A 17,346-nucleotide genomic window follows, 5' to 3' on the forward strand; every position below is an offset into this window, starting at 1 on the left:
CATGGGAGCAGGGACCTGGGCATCTGGCGAGTTGGTCTGTGGCCATCTGCCCATCCCCCTGCCTCTTGGGCTTTGCACACCATGCTTTCTGGACAGAGGTGGTGTGCGTTCACCTCTCTGGCCTTGGAACAGGGCCCTAGAAATCCGAGGACCATCACCGTAGGTTATTCTTTTTCTTAGTTCCAGGGTCCCAGTGGGGCTGCGTTGGGGCCCCACCTCTGCCCCTGTCCCGTGGGAAAGAAGAATGTGGGAGAGGAGGGTTGTGGGCCATCCCTTGTACACTGTGTCCCCCGTGTGCACACAGAACTCCCCGGAGCAGCAGCTCCTGTCCCTTTACATCATCTACACAGTGGGCTACGCACTCTCCTTCTCTGCACTGGTCATCGCCTCGGCCATCCTCCTGGGCTTCAGGTAAGGGGGCTGCTTCAGCCTTACCTGCCGTTCTGTCCCCAGATAGAGGAGGGGGCACCAAGCTGAAACAGCAGTGCAGCAGGTTCCGCCCCTAAGAGATGTCCAGAGAACCCACACCAGCTATGTGGTAGACTTACGAGGCTGAAAACACAGGCTACGACACTGTGTACTTAGTCTAATCTGTGCTGTGTAAATGTGTGCGTATAATACTGCAAAAAAGGAAAAACAAACACTACACACGCACACACAAAGCACGTGCTCCACGCCTTAACAGTGGGTGATAGGAGTGGGGGAAGTCCTCTCCGGTGAGTGTATGTAACAAATCATCGGGAATTCAGTATGATTTTAGACAAGACCTCAGGGGGTTAGAGATTCTGCTCTCTTTGGAGCTTGTCAGCTCCCATGGAAAATTTCTTTCCTAGGTCTAACCTAGATGAGCCATTCCTTCCAGAGTACCAGGCTCTTCCCATGCCCTCTGCACTGATGGCGGTGGGCCAGGAGGGCTGGGTTCAAGGGCAGGAGGGATTCCGAGGGTAGGGAGCTCAGGACACCAGCCAGCAGGAACAGGAGAGGTGACATTCCTCCTGTGGTCCCCATGGCTTCTGGCACAGTCACGGCTGGGCACACAGTCAGTGCTTAATAAATGCACTCACTGAGAATATTCTCCCCGTTTACTATGAAATGTTCAGAGATCTGAAAATACAGTGGCTGATACTATGATCACCTGTGCACACAAATCATCCAGCCCAAGAACTAAAGCCCACCGTGCGGTTAAGCTTCCCCGAGTAACGCTCCCTCCTCACCAGAGGGAACCCCTGAGGGGCCACTTACAATTCCCACGCGTCTCTCTGTACTTTTACCACATTTCTAAGTATCTATACAAATATATAGTGTGGGGTTTGCGTATTTTAATGGCATGTTGAACATATTCTTCAGCAGTTATTTTCGGCCTGACATTATGTTTTTGTGCGGTTCATTCACATTGATACAGGCAGTTCTGTTTCATTCATTTTAAGTGTCACTCCACTGTATGATATATTACAGTTTATTTATTTGTTATCCTTCTAATGGACGTTTGAGGTGTTTCTCTTTTTTTTCTTCTCTGAATTATAAACCTTGCTGCGGTGAACATTCTTACCCATGACCCCTTGCGCATTTCTCCAGGGGCACATGCTTCTGAGGAGAATTGCCTGGTCTGAATACAGCGTGCTCTTGCAAATTTATTAAGCGTCGTGAAGTTGTTCTCCAAAGTGGTCATGCCAGTTTGCCCTCTTACTGGTCGTACGCGAGAGTTCCCTTGGCTTCACATCCTCACCGATATCTCCTATTTTCAGACCTAATTCTTGCTAACCTGAAGTGTGTGAAATATCTCACTGTGATTTTAATTTGCGTATCACTGATTCCTGGAGAGATCTAGCATACTTTTTATGTTTCATTCTGTGAATTGCTTGTTCGTTTCCGTTGCTCACTTTTTTATTGGATTATTTGGCTTTTTCTTTTTAGCTTAGGCATTCCTTGTATGTTCTGGATAGTAACCCAGGATATATCCCCTCAGCCTGGGGTTTATTTTTTCACTCGCTTTATGGTGCCTTTTATGCACAGAAGTCCTTAATTTTAGTGGAATGAAATATATCAATGTATCTGGCTTTATTGATAAAATAAATTTGTCAGTAAGTGTTAGCAATTGACAAAAACTCATTTTTCCAATTGATAAAAAAATTTATCAATTTTTTTCCCCCAAAGGCCAAATTTCTTTATGATCTTAAGAAACCTTTCCTTATCCCAGGGTCATAAGTTTTGCACATCCCTTATGGCTGTTTGGTGAACCTGGAATTTATTTTTGTCTGTAGTGAAAACAAGAGATTTAATTTCATTTTTCCGCATATGCATGTTACATGTATACATGTCGATTGCATCAGGACCATTTATTGATAGCAGTGCCTGCTCTGCCATGCAGCAAGCATCATCTGTGCCTGAGTCGGTCTCTGTCATGTGAATTGTTTTCCACTGGTCTAGTTATCTGTCCTTTTGCCTGTGCTATGGTGCCTTAACCACTATAGATTCGTCAAAAACCTTGGTTTTCTTGGGACTTCCCTGGCGGTCCAGTGGTTAAGACTGCACGCTTCCACGACAGGGGGCATGGGTTCAAACCCTGGTCGGGGAACTAAGATCCTACATGTCATGCGGTATGGCCAAAAAATAAAAACAACTTGGTTTTCTTATAGCAAGGGCCCCTACATTGTGGTTCCTTTGGAGTGTCTGGAATATTCTTGGCCCTTGGCTCTTCTTTATAATAAGTTTTTAAATTTTCCATCAAAAAACTGTTGGAATTTTTATTATCGCTATATCGAATTTATTGGTTATTGTGAAGAGAATAGACACTTTCAAGATAGTCTTTCTATCCATGAATCTGGTGAATCTTCCGTTAATTTGCATCTTCTTTAATAATTTTAAGCAAGTTTTACTGTATTCTCCATAGAAATCATGCCTTCTTCTGTTAGACTTATCTCTAGGTAGCCAATTAAAAATAGTGCAAATGAATTTTTTAAATTTACTTTTAATTGTTTATTGCTGATGTACATAAACATACCTATCAGCAACCTTATTGAATGGACTCTGATTAGTTCTAATAATCTGTGTGTTGATTCTCTTGGATTTCCTGTGAAGATCGTCTATCATCTACAAATGATGACAGTTTTGTGTCTTTATTTCCAGTTCTTATGCATTTTTCTCCTTGCATTCTGACAGTGGCTAGGATCTGTAGTACAAAGTTGAGTAGATGTGATGTAAGTAGATCTTACAGCTGGAAAATCCTAATTTTGTTCCTGATTTTAAAGGGAATCTTTCTAAAAATTTTCAGGTGAGAATGATGTTTGCTCCTGTTTGGCTAGATAGCCCTTATTGGGTTAAGAAATGCCCTCATATTTCCAGTTTGCTATGTGTTTTTGCATGAAAGGATGTTGAAGTTGTATCCAGTACTTTTTGAATTCCTGCCGTATGCTTAGCCTCACTCTGCCTCTGTAAGGCAGCCTGGAGGCATATTAGACATGGGCCGTCATCAAGAAGCCAAGCAAGTCCCCAGTGGGGACAGTGGTCCTCACACAAATCACTTGGGTTACATGTGACTTTGTAGAAGAGAAGATGCAGCAGAGAAAAGATAGAGTGTGGACGGGGTTGGGGGTGGCAGTAACCACACAGCTGAAGACTTCATGGCCAGGCAGGATTTCAGTTGGACCCAAAGGATTTTCAAGGTTATGGGGAAGAAGGGCATCCAGAGGAAGAAAGACAGGAGCACGGTCCCAGAGCTGGACACATGCCTGAGGTGTGCTTTGGCCTGAGAACCGGGGGTTGCGGAGCAGAAGTGTCGGCCATTGTGCCAGGGCGGGCCCTGCTTTCTCCTGCAGACACCTGCACTGTACCCGAAACTACATCCACCTGAACCTGTTTGCATCCTTCATCCTCCGAGCACTGTCCGTCTTCATCAAGGATGCAGCCCTCAAGTGGATGTACAGCACGGCCGCCCAGCAGCACCAGTGGGATGGGCTCCTTTCCTACCAGGTGTGTGGTGTGTCCATGGAGGGCCTGGGGAGGGGGTGGACAGTCCATGAAAGTCTGTCTCCCCCACCCCACCCAGGCCTGGTACAAAGAAAGGCAAGAGCTTCCCAGGCCTCGTCCTCAGGGAGCCCCCAGTGTGATGGGAGAGGCAGGGAGAGGCTGTCCACGCTGGGGAGCCCCCAGCCTAAGAAGGGAGTTACTGCCCTGCGCTTAGCGAGTTCTGTTTGATTCAGGCGAGTGGTTTTTGGAGACAGACCTGGGTTTGAATTCCAGGTCTGCCATTTAACTAGCTAACTTTTAGGCAAGTGATTTAACTTCTCTGGACTCCGGTTTTCTCACCTGTATGGGGATAATATTAGTTTCCTCCCTCCAGGATAGTGAGGATCCCATGAGCTAAAGCAGGTCAAGTTCTTAACACTGGCTCCGGCTGGAGGTTGTCAGCTCTGTCACCCTGCATTCACCACGGCAGGATTGCAGCTGGGGCGACTGGGAGCGGGGTCAAGAGAGGCAGGGGCAGAGCTGTTGTCCCCTGGGGACCCTTCCTCTGCCCCCAGGACTCTCTGGGCTGCCGCCTGGCGTTCCTGCTCATGCAGTACTGCGTGGCGGCCAACTACTACTGGCTCCTGGTGGAGGGGGTGTACCTGTACACGCTGCTGGCCTTCGCTGTCTTCTCCGAGCAGCGCATCTTCAGGCTCTACCTGAGCATAGGCTGGGGTAAGGCCAGCTGTCGTTCATTTCACTCCCCCGCCCCGACTGAGCATGGGGGGTGGGGGGGTGGGAGACCCTGACCCCTCTTGGAATTGCTGCCTTCAGGCTACCCCACGTTGAGGCCAACTTGGTACTCAGAACACACTGCTGGGCCAAGGTATGGGGCCCGCTGGAGAACCCCCTCCTGGGCACAGGACTCGCTGCCCATGGCGCTGTCAAGCCATTGTCCCCCATCCCCACGCCTTTGCCTGACTCTCCTCCCTTAAAGGAAGCACAGGCCTTCACCCGATCTGGCCAAATACACGATGCACACTATTGGCTGTCATGGCACTGGCCTCAAAGATCCCCGCTGCCGAGACTCTTTGGGGATAGAGCCCCACATCCCGTCCTGGGCAACGCAGCCCCTGAGGGAAATGGAGGGTCCTGAGCCTCATGGCGGGGAGTCCCTGGGGGTGCGGGCTGAGGGGCTATGGCTCTGTCAGGTGATGATGAGAGGATGGCTCAGAGGAGAGCCGAGTAAGGGAGGGGGGTCGGCCAGAAGCCAGCTGAGGAAAGGGTGGACCCTGGATGTGCCTGGAGCCCAGCTGGAAATGTTCTAGCCGAAAAAGTCTGCCAAGAACCACTGTGTCTTTTTTTTTGCTGGAACATTTCTGGTTGTGCTTCTGCCTCTCGCCATGTGGGATTCCAATGAGAACAGGGGTAGGATGGGGCAAGAGCTGAGACACCCACCCTAGCGGCCCCTCACCTCCACTTCCTACCCCGGAAACAGATGCAACAGCGCTTCCTCTCGAGGGGCCCACGGTGCCCACCCAGGATGGAGCCAGGAGCGGGCCCGTCTCTGGGCCTCCCACACCACGGGGCCTGCCTTCCTCCTCCCGCTTGCCACACACCCACTCACTCCTCTTGCCTGCCTCGGGCTGACCCCCTGACCTCTGGGGACTTCATGCTCCTCCCTTGATGTCCCCTCCTGCCCCTGAGCCGCTGCAAGGCTGTGCCCGGTCCAGCCCGCCTCCTTGGGAAGCTGCCTCGGGTTGCCTGGCCCCTGGCTCTGTGCTCTGTCTGGCCCTCTCGGTCTCCCTGTCCCTGTCCTCACACTTCATCCCTTGTTGCTGGTGCTCTTAGGCTACTTCATACTGTACGGCCCCGTTTAGAGCACCTTGAAAGGGGCTTTAACGTGATCAGTGTCCTGAGGGCAGGGCCTTACAGACAGAGCAGGCATTGGAACCAGGCCTCCTGACTCCCAGGCCCTGGGCCCCATCGCCTGTCACACAGGGTTCTCTGGCCTGCACTGCATCTCTTTAGCCCCTGAGGGCCTGGCTGAGCAATCTCAGGCCGCTGCACAGGTGGGCAGGTGGGCCTGGCCTCTGCACACAGCTTCCTGCTCCTACCCTTCCTCCCTCCTCCGCCAGGGCCCAGCCCTTCCCTGCTTGGCCTTCCTCCCCTCCCAGGGCTCTTCATCCTACTAGGGCCGTCAAACAGGCAGTGGGCAGCTGGAGAGCCCTGCAGCTAGCTAGGGGTGGGAGCGGAGTTAGGCCACTGAGGGGAGCCCTGGGAAGGCTGTCCTCAGGGTGGGGGAGCATGTCTGTCCATTCTGGGAAGCAGCACCAGCACCGTAGTGCTGTCACCATGGTGACCCGAGGGCAGGGACAATCTAAGGGATGGTGCGATGTGTGCAGAGGCATGTGGGTGGGGGGTGGGGGGTGCAGTGTCTCTGAGTAGGAAATGGGAAAGGGGGTGCCAGTCCTTTCCCACCACTTCACGCCCCAGCTTGGGGCTCAGAGTCTGAGGAGGCAAAAAAGGGCAGGACCCAGGGGACACCCCACTTCCCAATCATAACGTCCTTTTCTTGAGGAATTGGGATGGGGAGAGACAGAGAGAGACAGAGGGACAAAGACAGAAGGACAGAGAGAGAGACTCACAGAGAGCCCAGAACTCTGTTGTGATGTCAAGAGGCTTGGCCCATGTTGGGATGCTCAGGAAACAACTTTTAGCTTCATATGCAAATGTAAGAATTAAAATTAGGACTCTGACACATTGGGGGAATCCCCGAAAGGCATGTCAGCTTCTGCTGCTGTCCACGGGCGGCCGGGTGCCCCCATAACCCACCACAAGGAGGCTGCACAGGAGGGAGACAAGTGATGGACGAGGGAATCATTACTTCTCAGAGCCAGTTCTGTGTGTCTTAGTTCAAGCTTTTTACTCCAGCCTGTCATGTTGATTTTCTAAACAGGCAAAGGATGAACCCAGCAGGGAGTGTGTCATGTTTGCAGGCGGCAGAGTGGTGCCTGCATTTTTTTTGGCTGTGTTGGGCCCTCGCTGCTGCACGCAGGCTTTCTCTAGTTGCGGTGAGCGGGGGCTACTCTTCGTTGCGGTGCGCGGGGTTCTTGTTGCGGTGGCTTCTCTTGTTGTGGAGCACGGGCTCTAGGCGCGCGGGCTTCAGTAGTTGTGGCACGTGGGCTCAGTAGCTGTGGCTCGTGGGCTCTAGAGCGCAGGCTCAGTAGTTGTGGCGCACGGGCTTAGTTGCTCCGTGGCATGTGGGATCTGCCCGGACCAGGGATTGAATCCATGTCTCCTGCGTTGGCAGGCGGATTCTTAACCACTGTGCCACCAGGGAAGCCCTGTACCTGCATTTTAAAAGACTTTGTTAAGGAGATGCTGATGAATGAATGAAGTTCACCAGGTCTGGCTGATAACATGAGTGTGCTCCCCAGTCCTGGAGTGGGGTCTCAGAGGAAGGCCAGCAGGTGCCTGGGGATGTCTAAGATGGAGGTTTCTGGACATGTGTGTGGCTCAGGGTGTTGGCATGTTCTTGCCTGGACAGCTTCCCTTCTCTCATTGATACACTGACCCACTCACTCATTTGTTCATGCATTCCGTTCTTACTGGGCCTCTTCTATGTGGCAGGCTCTGCGCTACGTGCTGGAGCCTTTGGAGGCCATCTGCCTCTTGTCCAATCTCATGAAGGCCTGTTACTAAAGCATCATGGATGCTGAGAGGTCAGGGTTATATAAAAATAAATGGCCAAGGAGAGAGCTATCTGATGACAGCGCTGGTCAGCCGTGAGCCGCTCTGCTTCCCCCAGCTGTCTGCACCGTCAAGCACAGTAGCTCCAGGGGTACGAGCTGCTCCGTAGCTACTGTTGAGTGGACATCCGTGTGCTGAGGATGTGGGTGATGGTGATGGGAAAGGCAATGAAGTGGGTTCTGCCCTGGAAATGTGCTCCTGGGGGAGACCCCTGAAGCCACACATGTATACACATGGACACCCCACCACCACACACACATCGTGTCCACACCCCTTAATATGCACGCTCTTACTAGTCTCAGACACCCACATCTCCATCCCTGAGAGGCACTGATAGAGACAGGCTGGAGAGAGTTGGTGCGGAATGCCGTCGAGGGTGGTGGCATTGTGGTCCTGTGTTCTAGTCCCACCTGTGTCCTCTTAAGCTGCCTATCCATCTTCTTATCTGTCACACGAGGATGGACAATCCAATTTTAAGTCAACAAACACATATTGAGCTCCCAGGTGAGATGGGCGATGAGGCTCTGGAGGTGAATGAGGCTTTGTCCTCAAGGAACTGGAAACCAGTGTATTAGTTACCTGTGCTGCGTAACAAATGACCCCACACTTAGCTGCTTAAGACAACAATTATGTCTCCCAGTTTCTATGGTCAGAATTCTGGGTTCAACTGAGATGTGTGCCTCGGGCTCAGGATCTCTAAGAGAGGTGCAGTTCAACTGTCAGCCAGGGTAGCTGTCATCCCAAGGCTTAACAGGTTGGAGAATCCACTTCCAAGCTCACTGTCGAGTTTGTTGGCAGGAAGCTCAGGTCCAGGCTGGCTGTTGGCTGGAGGCCTCCCTCCCTCATCACAGGGGGCTCTCTGAGTGCCCTCATGACACAGCAACTGGTGTCCCCCAGGGCAAGTGATCAAATTAAGAGAGAAAGAGCCCAAGACATGCCTTTTATAACCTTTGAAGACCGTCTTTTATAGCCTAACCTCAGAAGTGACATGCCATCACTTCTGCTGTACGTTATTGGTCACATAGACCAATCTGGATACAGTGTGGACCGCACCTGGGTGGGAATACCAGGGGTGGGGTGGTTGGAGGCCATCCTAGAGGGTGCCCACCACACCATCCAGCCTCAGCCATGTGGGCAGTGTTGTGGTAGCTGTTGTTACTGTGGCCACTGTGCAGTCAGTTGGACTGTCAGCGTCAAGGACAGGGCTCCTGTCCAGGCTTCTGCCCAGCCACGTGCAGGGCCGTGGGGGTAGGGGAGGAGTTGGCTGAGATGGACAGGTGGGCCGATGCAGGGGTGGGTGGCATCAGAGATTTGGCCTGTTCCCACCTCGTCCAGAGTGTCCTCCCTACCCCACTCTTCGGCCCCGTCTCTCACTACTTTGGTGTCTTTGTCCTTGTGTCTCAGCCAGGACCCTGGGGGTCAGCCCTGACAGTGTGCCTGGCCCGCGGGAGGGGGAGGGCTGTGAGGACTGTGACGTAGCCCCAGCGTGGTGGGGACCTCTAAGGAAGACTCTGGGGTGTTGGGGTGGGTGGTTCCTGCCGCCTCTTCTCCGAAGCACCCAGACCAGCCTAGTTCCATACCTGCCGGAAAGCGTGGCTTGGGGCCAGGCAAGGAGAGGGGCTGGAGGCGGGAGAGGCCCTGGTAGGAGAGGCCTCTGGGTGTGCCTAGCGGTGGCTCTGGCCTGCCAGCCCCTCTCCCCCCTCTCTCTTTCCCTCTCTCCTCTTAGGTGTTCCCCTGCTGTTTGTTATCCCCTGGGGCATTGTCAAGTACCTCTACGAGGATGAGGGGTGAGTGTCCTTCCTGCTCTGAGGGGGTGATGGGTATGCTGAGGTCCCTGTCCTCAAACCCCATGGGTTTCCTTGGCCCCCGGCGTGTGCCGCTGCTGTCTGTTGGGCGGGTAAACTGAGGGACCAGGAGCTAAATTTATGAATTTAGTTCTCTAGTCCCCCTCCCTCCCCCCACCCCGGATGGTGTGATGCCCAGAGTGCTGGGTCTGTGGGGTCCACGGTACCCCCCGCAGGTTTTTCTGTAATAACTGTGAGTGAAACGTCTCTGTTATTTTGTGTTTGATGCTGAGTACACACACGAGTGTGACTGTAGGTTAATGAAGGGGCTGTGCGTATCTGTGTGTGTGAACGTGTATTCAGGACTCAGTGTGTGTGTGAGTCCTGGGACTGGTTGTCGGGTAGCTCCTGATGGCAGTGTTTGTGTGGGTCTGTGTGTGTCACTTTGCATGCCCACGTGTCTTTGTGTGCCCTGTGCCTGCACTGGGAGCTGGGGGGGTCTGTGTGTCCAGCCCGGTGCCCGTGTGTCTCTCCTCTCCAGCTGCTGGACCAGGAACTCCAACATGAACTACTGGCTCATCATCCGGCTGCCCATTCTCTTTGCCATCGGGGTGAGTGACGCTGTGGGGTGGGAGTGGGAGCTGCTGTGGGCCCAGGTGGCACTGGGCGGAGGAGCGGGGAGAGAGGGTGTCTTGAGAGGGCCTCCAGCCGCCCTTCCCTCTGCCCTGCAGGTGAACTTCCTCATCTTTGTCCGGGTTATCTGCATTGTGGTGTCCAAACTGAAGACCAATCTCATGAGCAAGACAGACACCAAGTGCAGGTGACGTAACTGAGCTGCCTTTGCTGGGCACCCTCAGCCCTTCCTTCCGGCAGAGTCAGAGATCCTGGGGTTCTGAGCCTGGATCCCTACATGATCTTTCTTCCTCCACCCAGGCCTAGCCTGGGACCCCAAACCTTGCCCTCACCTCTGTACCTGGGCAGCTCCTGGGCTTCTGGGGGTCTCCACCTCTACTTCCTCCCCTCCAGGCAGCCTGTCCCAGGGTATTCGGTGGGGGAGGATGTCTGTGACCGAGATACCAGGGCTTGGTGGGGGTTGGGGGCACAGAACAGGGAGAAGAGTCCACGGGAGAGGTCCGGAATGCCACCTCCACCCTGCCCCCAGGCTCGCCAAGTCCACGTTGACGCTCATCCCCCTGCTGGGGACCCACGAGGTCATCTTCGCCTTCGTGATGGACGAGCACGCCCGGGGCATGCTGCGTTTCATCAAGCTGTTCACAGAGCTCTCCTTCACCTCCTTCCAGGTGACCTCGAGCCTGGGGCCTCCCTCGAGCAGTCCCAGGGTGGGGATGGAGCGGGGACCAGCCTGTATCATGCAGATAGGCAGCCTGAGGCCTGGGGGGAAAGTGGCCCTTGTGCAAGTTATGTGGTTGGAGCAGAGCCAGAGTCCCCAGGTATGCTGACACCCAGGACAGTCTTCTCTATGAGCACATTGGACAAGAAATCTTCCCGGATGTTGCCGAGGGCACCCAGCCTGGCATGGCAACTGCTGTCCACTGGGCTGCTAGCTGGCGGCAGGTACCCTGCCAGGTGCTTTACACACATTGTGCAGCTAATCCTAGCAGAATCCCAGGAGGTGTGCAGGGTTATCCCATTTTCCAAAGGAGGAAACTGAGGCTCAGAGATGTTAAAATGAGATTTTCCAGGTCACATAGTTTCCAAAGCCAAGAATTGAGCCTCTCCACTAGTATTAGATGATGCTGGGGGGGGGGGGTGCGAATGGCAATGGGGGTGTAGGAATATAAGAAACTGGCCCCAGCTCCTCAAATGTCTTATGGGATGGCCACGAGCATGTGGGTCCACGCACGTGCACTTACCCACATGTGCACACACACAAATAGATCACAGGCCTGGAACACTGGGGCTCCTGAGTGAACGAATAGGGCCAGGCAGGGAAAATTCCGTGTGATCAGAGGCGTACTTTCTCAGCTCAGGCCTCCTCCAGGAGCGGGTGGTCGAAGAACTTCCGCAGTTTCTGAGCAAGGGGTCTTCTCATTCCTCCAGAGAGGAAAGGAGAAGGAACCCACCACCCCCATTTCTGGGCCTGACTGGGCTGCCCAGTCTAAGGAGGGGGATGTTTGGGGCAGAGCCCCAAGGAGCTTCAGACTAGGCCTGCCTGCCGGGCGCCTCCCTCCCCTCCCTCCTGCTGACACGACTCTTGCTTCCAGGGGCTGATGGTGGCCATCTTGTACTGCTTTGTCAACAATGAGGTAAGGCCTGCGGAGGGACGTGGAGCCCTGGTGGGCTGCTACCAATGGCCGTCCTGTGGTTGTGCAGTGGGGTTCTTCAGTCTTTTCAGCTGAAATCCTTACTCACCCCACTGAGGCACTGAAGTGGAGGAGGCACCTTATCCCTGTATGGTTTCCTGTGCCTGGGTCTCTCCATCTCTCTCTCTCTCTCTCTCTCTCTCTCTCTCTCACACACACACACACACATACACACACACACACATGTGCAGGATGCCCTAACCATATATGAACTTGGGGAAGACCCAGCCTCATGTTAAGAGGGTCTTGAGTGAACAAGTGGTGGTGACTGTTACAAGTCACATGCTTGGGGCTTTGAAAATCACCATCTCATGTACTTGTCCCTGCCTCCCCGCAAAAAATATCGCTGCCAAAATTCTGGTTTCGATATTTTCATTTCTCACACATGAGAACGCTGAAGATCAGAGAGTCAGAGACACACCCCCGGTTTGGCCTGGAAATAGTGCAGAGTCAGGACTGAAATGAATTCTGACTGGAAGGAGAAAGCTCCCTTCTGTGCGTGCAGGCGAGGACCCTGTCCACCATGGGAAGCCACCCGTGGCTTCCTGGTGGCTGGGGTCGGGGTCGGGGGTTCTTGCTGAGCAGATCCCCAGCTGGCCTCTCCCCTCAGGCTCTCCCAGGAGACCCCGCTCGGAGCGCCCAGAGAGCCTGCCTTGTTCCGGCACGTTGCCCGGTTCCTTTCAAGCCTCCGCAGACGCCTCAGGCCCTGGCTCCTCCAGGCCCACGGACAGACATGTCACCATCACTGGGTCACAAAAACACACGTGGCTCCTGGGCTGAGACCTCTGTCCATAAGAGCTGTTCTCCAGGCCCAGGGTTGCCTTGGCAATGTGGGGTACTTTTGACCCAAGGAGAAAAGATGGCCCTGGCATTGGTCCTGCGTGGCTGCCAAGGCCTGCGCCAGCTGCCAGTGGGCAGGGAGTGGGCACAGGGGAGGGGAGGCCTGGGGGGTGGCGTTGCTGTGGCTCTTGTGACTCAGGAGCCTGAGTGCTGGTCCTGAGTTCTGCTCCTGCCCGGCTGTGCGACCGGGGCAGTCACCGCTTCTCTCCCCAAGTGTAAACGCAGGTGAATGAGCTTTACCAACTCAGCCCAAATGCCAGAGCCTGGCGTGGTGCCCGGCCCGAGGACATCAGAGGCAGGAATGAGGGTAAACTGAGGGTGAGGAGGCATGCTGACAGGAGTGGTAGGACAGGGGTCCAGGATTCATGTTGTCATCTTTGTCGTTTCACTGTGAGAGCTCAGTAATAGAAGAAACCCAATGTCAGGTGCTCATTTAGTTAGTCATTTATTCATTTGGCTCATTTAAAACAACAGGTTATCAGGAGTACCTGATATATGCTGGGCACTGTGCGAGGTCCAGGAAGGAAGGTGTGGTCCCGGCCCTCGTGGTGCACCTCCCAAGTGTGGGGGAGGGGGGAGACATGGCCAGAAACAAGCGTGGCCTAGAGTCATGGGCGGGGACTTCCCTGGCGGTCCAGTGGTTAGGACTCCGCGCTTCCAGTGCAAGGGGTGTGGGTTTGATCCCTGGTCAGGGAGCTAAGATCCCACCCGCCGCAGGGCATGGCCAAAAAAACAAAGAGTTAAAAGAGTCATGGACAGCAGGAGACCAAGGGTTAGGACACTGGCTTTGGAGTCAGCCCAGATCTAGGTTCAGGTCCTGGCTGAGATTGGGAGAAATACTTAAATCTCTGCACCTCAGTTTCCTTACCTTTAAGCAGGTTGCTGTGAAAGTCAATAATCTATGGAGAGTGCTGGGCATATTGTAAGCGCCCTGTGAAGGATGGTTTCTAATGACAATTGTCGTTACGGGGGCCACAGCAGAGGTTCAGGAAAAGTGCTGAGGGAGAGGGAGGCAGAAGGGGGGACAGTCCTGGTCCTGTCCGACTTCTTGCTGGTATCCGTGAGACCTCTCCAGTCCCCGAGGTGGCTTCCCATGGGTGTACCTCAGTTTACCGTCTCTCCCCACCTCCCCAGTGAAGGGCTGTGCCACAAGACTGGCCTGCCTGCTGCTGCACAGGCAGAGGCCACCACCGGCCTCGGGTGTTCTCGTCCCAGCTGTCAACACACGCGTCACACACTCAGCCGGGTATCGAACTGGCACGGAGCAGGGGGGCCGTGGGTGGTGTCTACTCAGCCTCCCTCCCTCACCCAAGCCTGGGCTTGGCGACGCTGCCTGGGATACTGGGGCCATCCTGGCAGGCAGGCTCTGGGCCATCTCAGCTTCACTCAGTTCAGAGAAAGTTCTTTTAAGGAAAGGCATGTGGCCACAGCAGGCACCCTGATGGGCTTAGCTAGATGGATGGCAGCCCTGCAGGAAGAGAAGCGGGGTGTTTGCACAGGGACTGATGGGGCGTTGGCAGTGAGCCTCTTACCCACAGCTGCTGACAGCTGGCCGTCCTGGTGGCTGGGGCCTGAGAGGGAGAGCCCAGGCCCCAGAAACCCTGATGTGGGGAGGCCTGGTGGCAAGGCGGCGGGGGTCGGGGGGTCGGGGCATCAGAGAAACTCTGGAAAGCAAACATATGGGCACATCCCCTGGTAGGGCACTCCAGATGCCCTGGGCTGGCTGTGCAGGTTCCAGCAGCCTGTCTGGGGGACCAGAATCATGGGCCATCACAAGGAACCACGGCATTGCCACAAGCCCTCAAGTGACTTGGGCTCTGCAGCGTTACTTGGTTTGTATCCTTCTGCTCCCACAACCTGGTCCCCAAGCATCAGCTCTCTTGAGAAGGCTTTTCCTGATGGGGACGCTAAACCCAGCAAAGCAGGGATTCTGGTTGGTTGAACTCACCTGGGCAGCACCCACCGTGGGTTGGGACCAGTTCCTGGATGGGATTAGTGCAAATCCAGGCTGAGAAGCCCTTGTACACAGCCCCCTCTTCACTGCTACTACTAGTTCCAGCCTCATTCTCCCCGTCTCCTCTTCCTCCCCCACGAGGCACTGGGGCCTGGATAAAAGCCCTCAGGGAGTTTAGAAAGGTCTGGTGTGGACGCCATGAGGGGCAGGGAGGGCTGTCCCTCTTCTCAGTCACCCAAACTGAAATCGGCAGAGTGCTTGCTCTGAAGTCAGATTCTCTCTTTTCCTTTTCTTCTCTCTCCCATCTTCCGTCTCCCCGCATCTCTCTGTCACTCCTTCTCTTCCATTAAATAATACTGTGATGGATTGTAAAAGGTACTTAGCCGAGTCACAGAGTTTAGAGATGGAAGAGACCAATTAGATCATCAAGCCCGGCTCTTTCCCGAGAAGAAGCAGAAAATAGGAGACAACAATAAACAATTTTATTGGGATATTAATTTAGGCGCCCGGAGGCCTTGACTTGTGTCTCTTAATATAATGCGGTGGATTTTTTCTCTTCCCTGTAATGTAATAATGGGGCCATATTGTGGGCAGTTGGTTTGCATGATGGCTTTTTCTTCCCTCCTTCTCCCACGGAAGGTCCAGATGGAGTTTCGGAAGACCTGGGAGCGCTGGCGGCTCGAGCACCTGCACATCCAGAGGGAGAGCAGCATGAAGCCCTTCAAGTGTCCCACCAGCAGCCTGAGCTGTGAGGGCACAGTGGGCAGCAGTGTGTACGCAGCCTCCTGCCAGGCCTCCTGCAGCTGAGACTCCAGCACCTGCCCTCCCTGTGGTCTCGCCGCCGGCTGGGCAGCCATCCCAGGTGGGAGAGACCCTCCCGGGGAACGGGGGAAGGGGGTGCAGGGGGAGCTGCACATGGCACACACACGTACTTCCCTGCCTTCCCTCCCTAAGCCCATCAGACAGGCAAATGGGACCTGTGGACACATTTTCTCCGGGGAGAAGCAGCCTGTTAATTTGATCACTGTGGCGGGCAGAGGAGAAAAAACGATTGCTGCTAAAACGAGGAGGATTTCTTCCTGTTAAGTCACAAGGCCCCTGGGGTTCCCCCGGACTCAAACTCAAGGTCAATGGCTTATTAGTGGGACTGGGGCTTGTAAGAGGACATGGCGAAGGAGGCGGATGTAACCTCAGCCAAGCATGGAGCTTGGGTAACGCCAGCCACCCCCGACCTGCCTCCTCGTTAAGGGAGCCCGGGCACATGTCCGGGTTGCTCGTTTCCCTCATCTGGGCCCTCATCTCTCACCATCCACCGCCCCAGCGGGCGGTGTTGAGAATGAACATTGAGAAGGTGTCTGAAAGTTTTCTTTTCTGGTCCTTCCTTCTTCCCTGGATATTTGAGTTGCTTTGGTGCCTGTGCCCACCACACCCAGGGAATCAAGGCAGGGCCACCGCCCAGGAGTCCAGCCCTGGGTATGAGCTCTGAATACTATTGTAGAGATGCTCAGGAATCCTGTGGGGCTCATCTAGGGGGCTTCAGGAATGTCCATGCTGGGGGTGTAGACTACTTGCTACTGTGGGGAACCCGGAAGGCAGAGAGAGATTGCCTCCACCTCTCCATGGACGTGCTTTTTACTTGTGAACAGATAATGTATCTCGCATGGGTGTTTGGGTGCGCCCTCTTAACTTTAGGGGATGTGACCAAGAAGAGACTCTTCTGGGGACTCTACCAGTCCCCACTGTGACCGTGCAGGCGGGCTTCCCCTGCCCTTTGAAATTCCCCCACTTGGGAGCTTGTATGTACTTTGCTCATTTTTCTCTGTTGCTGTGAATAGTCTGCATGGGCACATGTGCAACTCTGATTTCTCCCACGACATACTAAATCACTAAGTCCTAAGTCACTGTGGTGGTTTTGATGTTGCTTGGGGTTGTGGGAGAGATAATGACTTGACTCATCCATGCTTTGAGCTACTGAATGTTTGCCCTGCCTCCAGCCTCATCCCATAGATAATGAGCATCAGAGAGGCTAGAGGGAGAAAACCTAGCAATCCTGCCCCAGCCACAGGGGAAAAGCAGACATGTAGCACCACTGCAGAGACCGAGACAAAAGGGGAACAGCCGTACCGCAGAGGTTGGCAATGGAGTTCATGGATATGGAACTCAGAGCAGAAGAGAACTCTTGGGAGTCCAGACCTTCTGGGAGGGCAGAAGGAGAATCTCTGGATGAATTCCTTTATGAATTGATCTTTCCCTCCTTTTTGAGTGGCGGGGACCCTCCCCCAAAGCCTTGTGCCAGACACATTCTCCTCTGCCCCTCAGAGAGGCATGTGATGTGCAGGGAAAATAATAATGGGACATAAAACACATCAAGCAGAAAATTCCTTATACTCCAGCTTCAGTGAAGTGTTGTGTCTCTGTTAATGGGGAAGTGGAACCTCAGACTAAAGAAAGGATTTGTGAAGACTGCCTCCTTGACTGAGAAAATGTAGACAGGTGGGGGCAAGGAGAGTCCTGCTTCCCCAGAATAAGGGCAAACTCCCTGACAGGCATCTTGCATTTGCTTTTCTCTTCGGGGTGGCGAGTGTGGGGGGGAGAAAAGTGCTGGTGGGTTGATTGGGGGGAATACAGCTCTGGTGCCAGTGTTTCCATTTTGGATAAAGTGAAAACATTTGAGAATCATTAATACGCTACACAGCAACAAAGAAAGGGACCGATTGATATTATCTTCAAGAAATAAATTTTTGAG

The 17,346-nt window shown here is 53.9% G+C and overlaps 1 protein-coding gene across 1 annotated transcript in view; it reads left to right on the forward strand.

Moving 5' to 3' along the window:
- GLP1R (glucagon like peptide 1 receptor) overlaps positions 1-15,409 on the forward strand; it is a 31,774-nt gene extending 16,365 nt beyond the window's left edge. The window contains exons 5-13 of the mRNA XM_065885044.1: positions 305-411; positions 3,816-3,969; positions 4,521-4,680; positions 9,425-9,485; positions 10,024-10,093; positions 10,214-10,302; positions 10,645-10,783; positions 11,708-11,749; positions 15,240-15,409. Coding sequence (XP_065741116.1) covers positions 305-411; positions 3,816-3,969; positions 4,521-4,680; positions 9,425-9,485; positions 10,024-10,093; positions 10,214-10,302; positions 10,645-10,783; positions 11,708-11,749; positions 15,240-15,407 — 990 coding nt within the window. The 3' untranslated portion in view covers positions 15,408-15,409. The remainder of the gene's footprint in view (positions 1-304; positions 412-3,815; positions 3,970-4,520; positions 4,681-9,424; positions 9,486-10,023; positions 10,094-10,213; positions 10,303-10,644; positions 10,784-11,707; positions 11,750-15,239) is intronic.
- Positions 15,410-17,346: the final 1,937 nt, after the last annotated feature.

This window comes from Phocoena phocoena, chromosome 10 (assembly GCF_963924675.1).
Source record: "Phocoena phocoena chromosome 10, mPhoPho1.1, whole genome shotgun sequence".
In the NCBI taxonomy this organism is placed as follows: domain Eukaryota; kingdom Metazoa; phylum Chordata; class Mammalia; order Artiodactyla; family Phocoenidae; genus Phocoena; species Phocoena phocoena.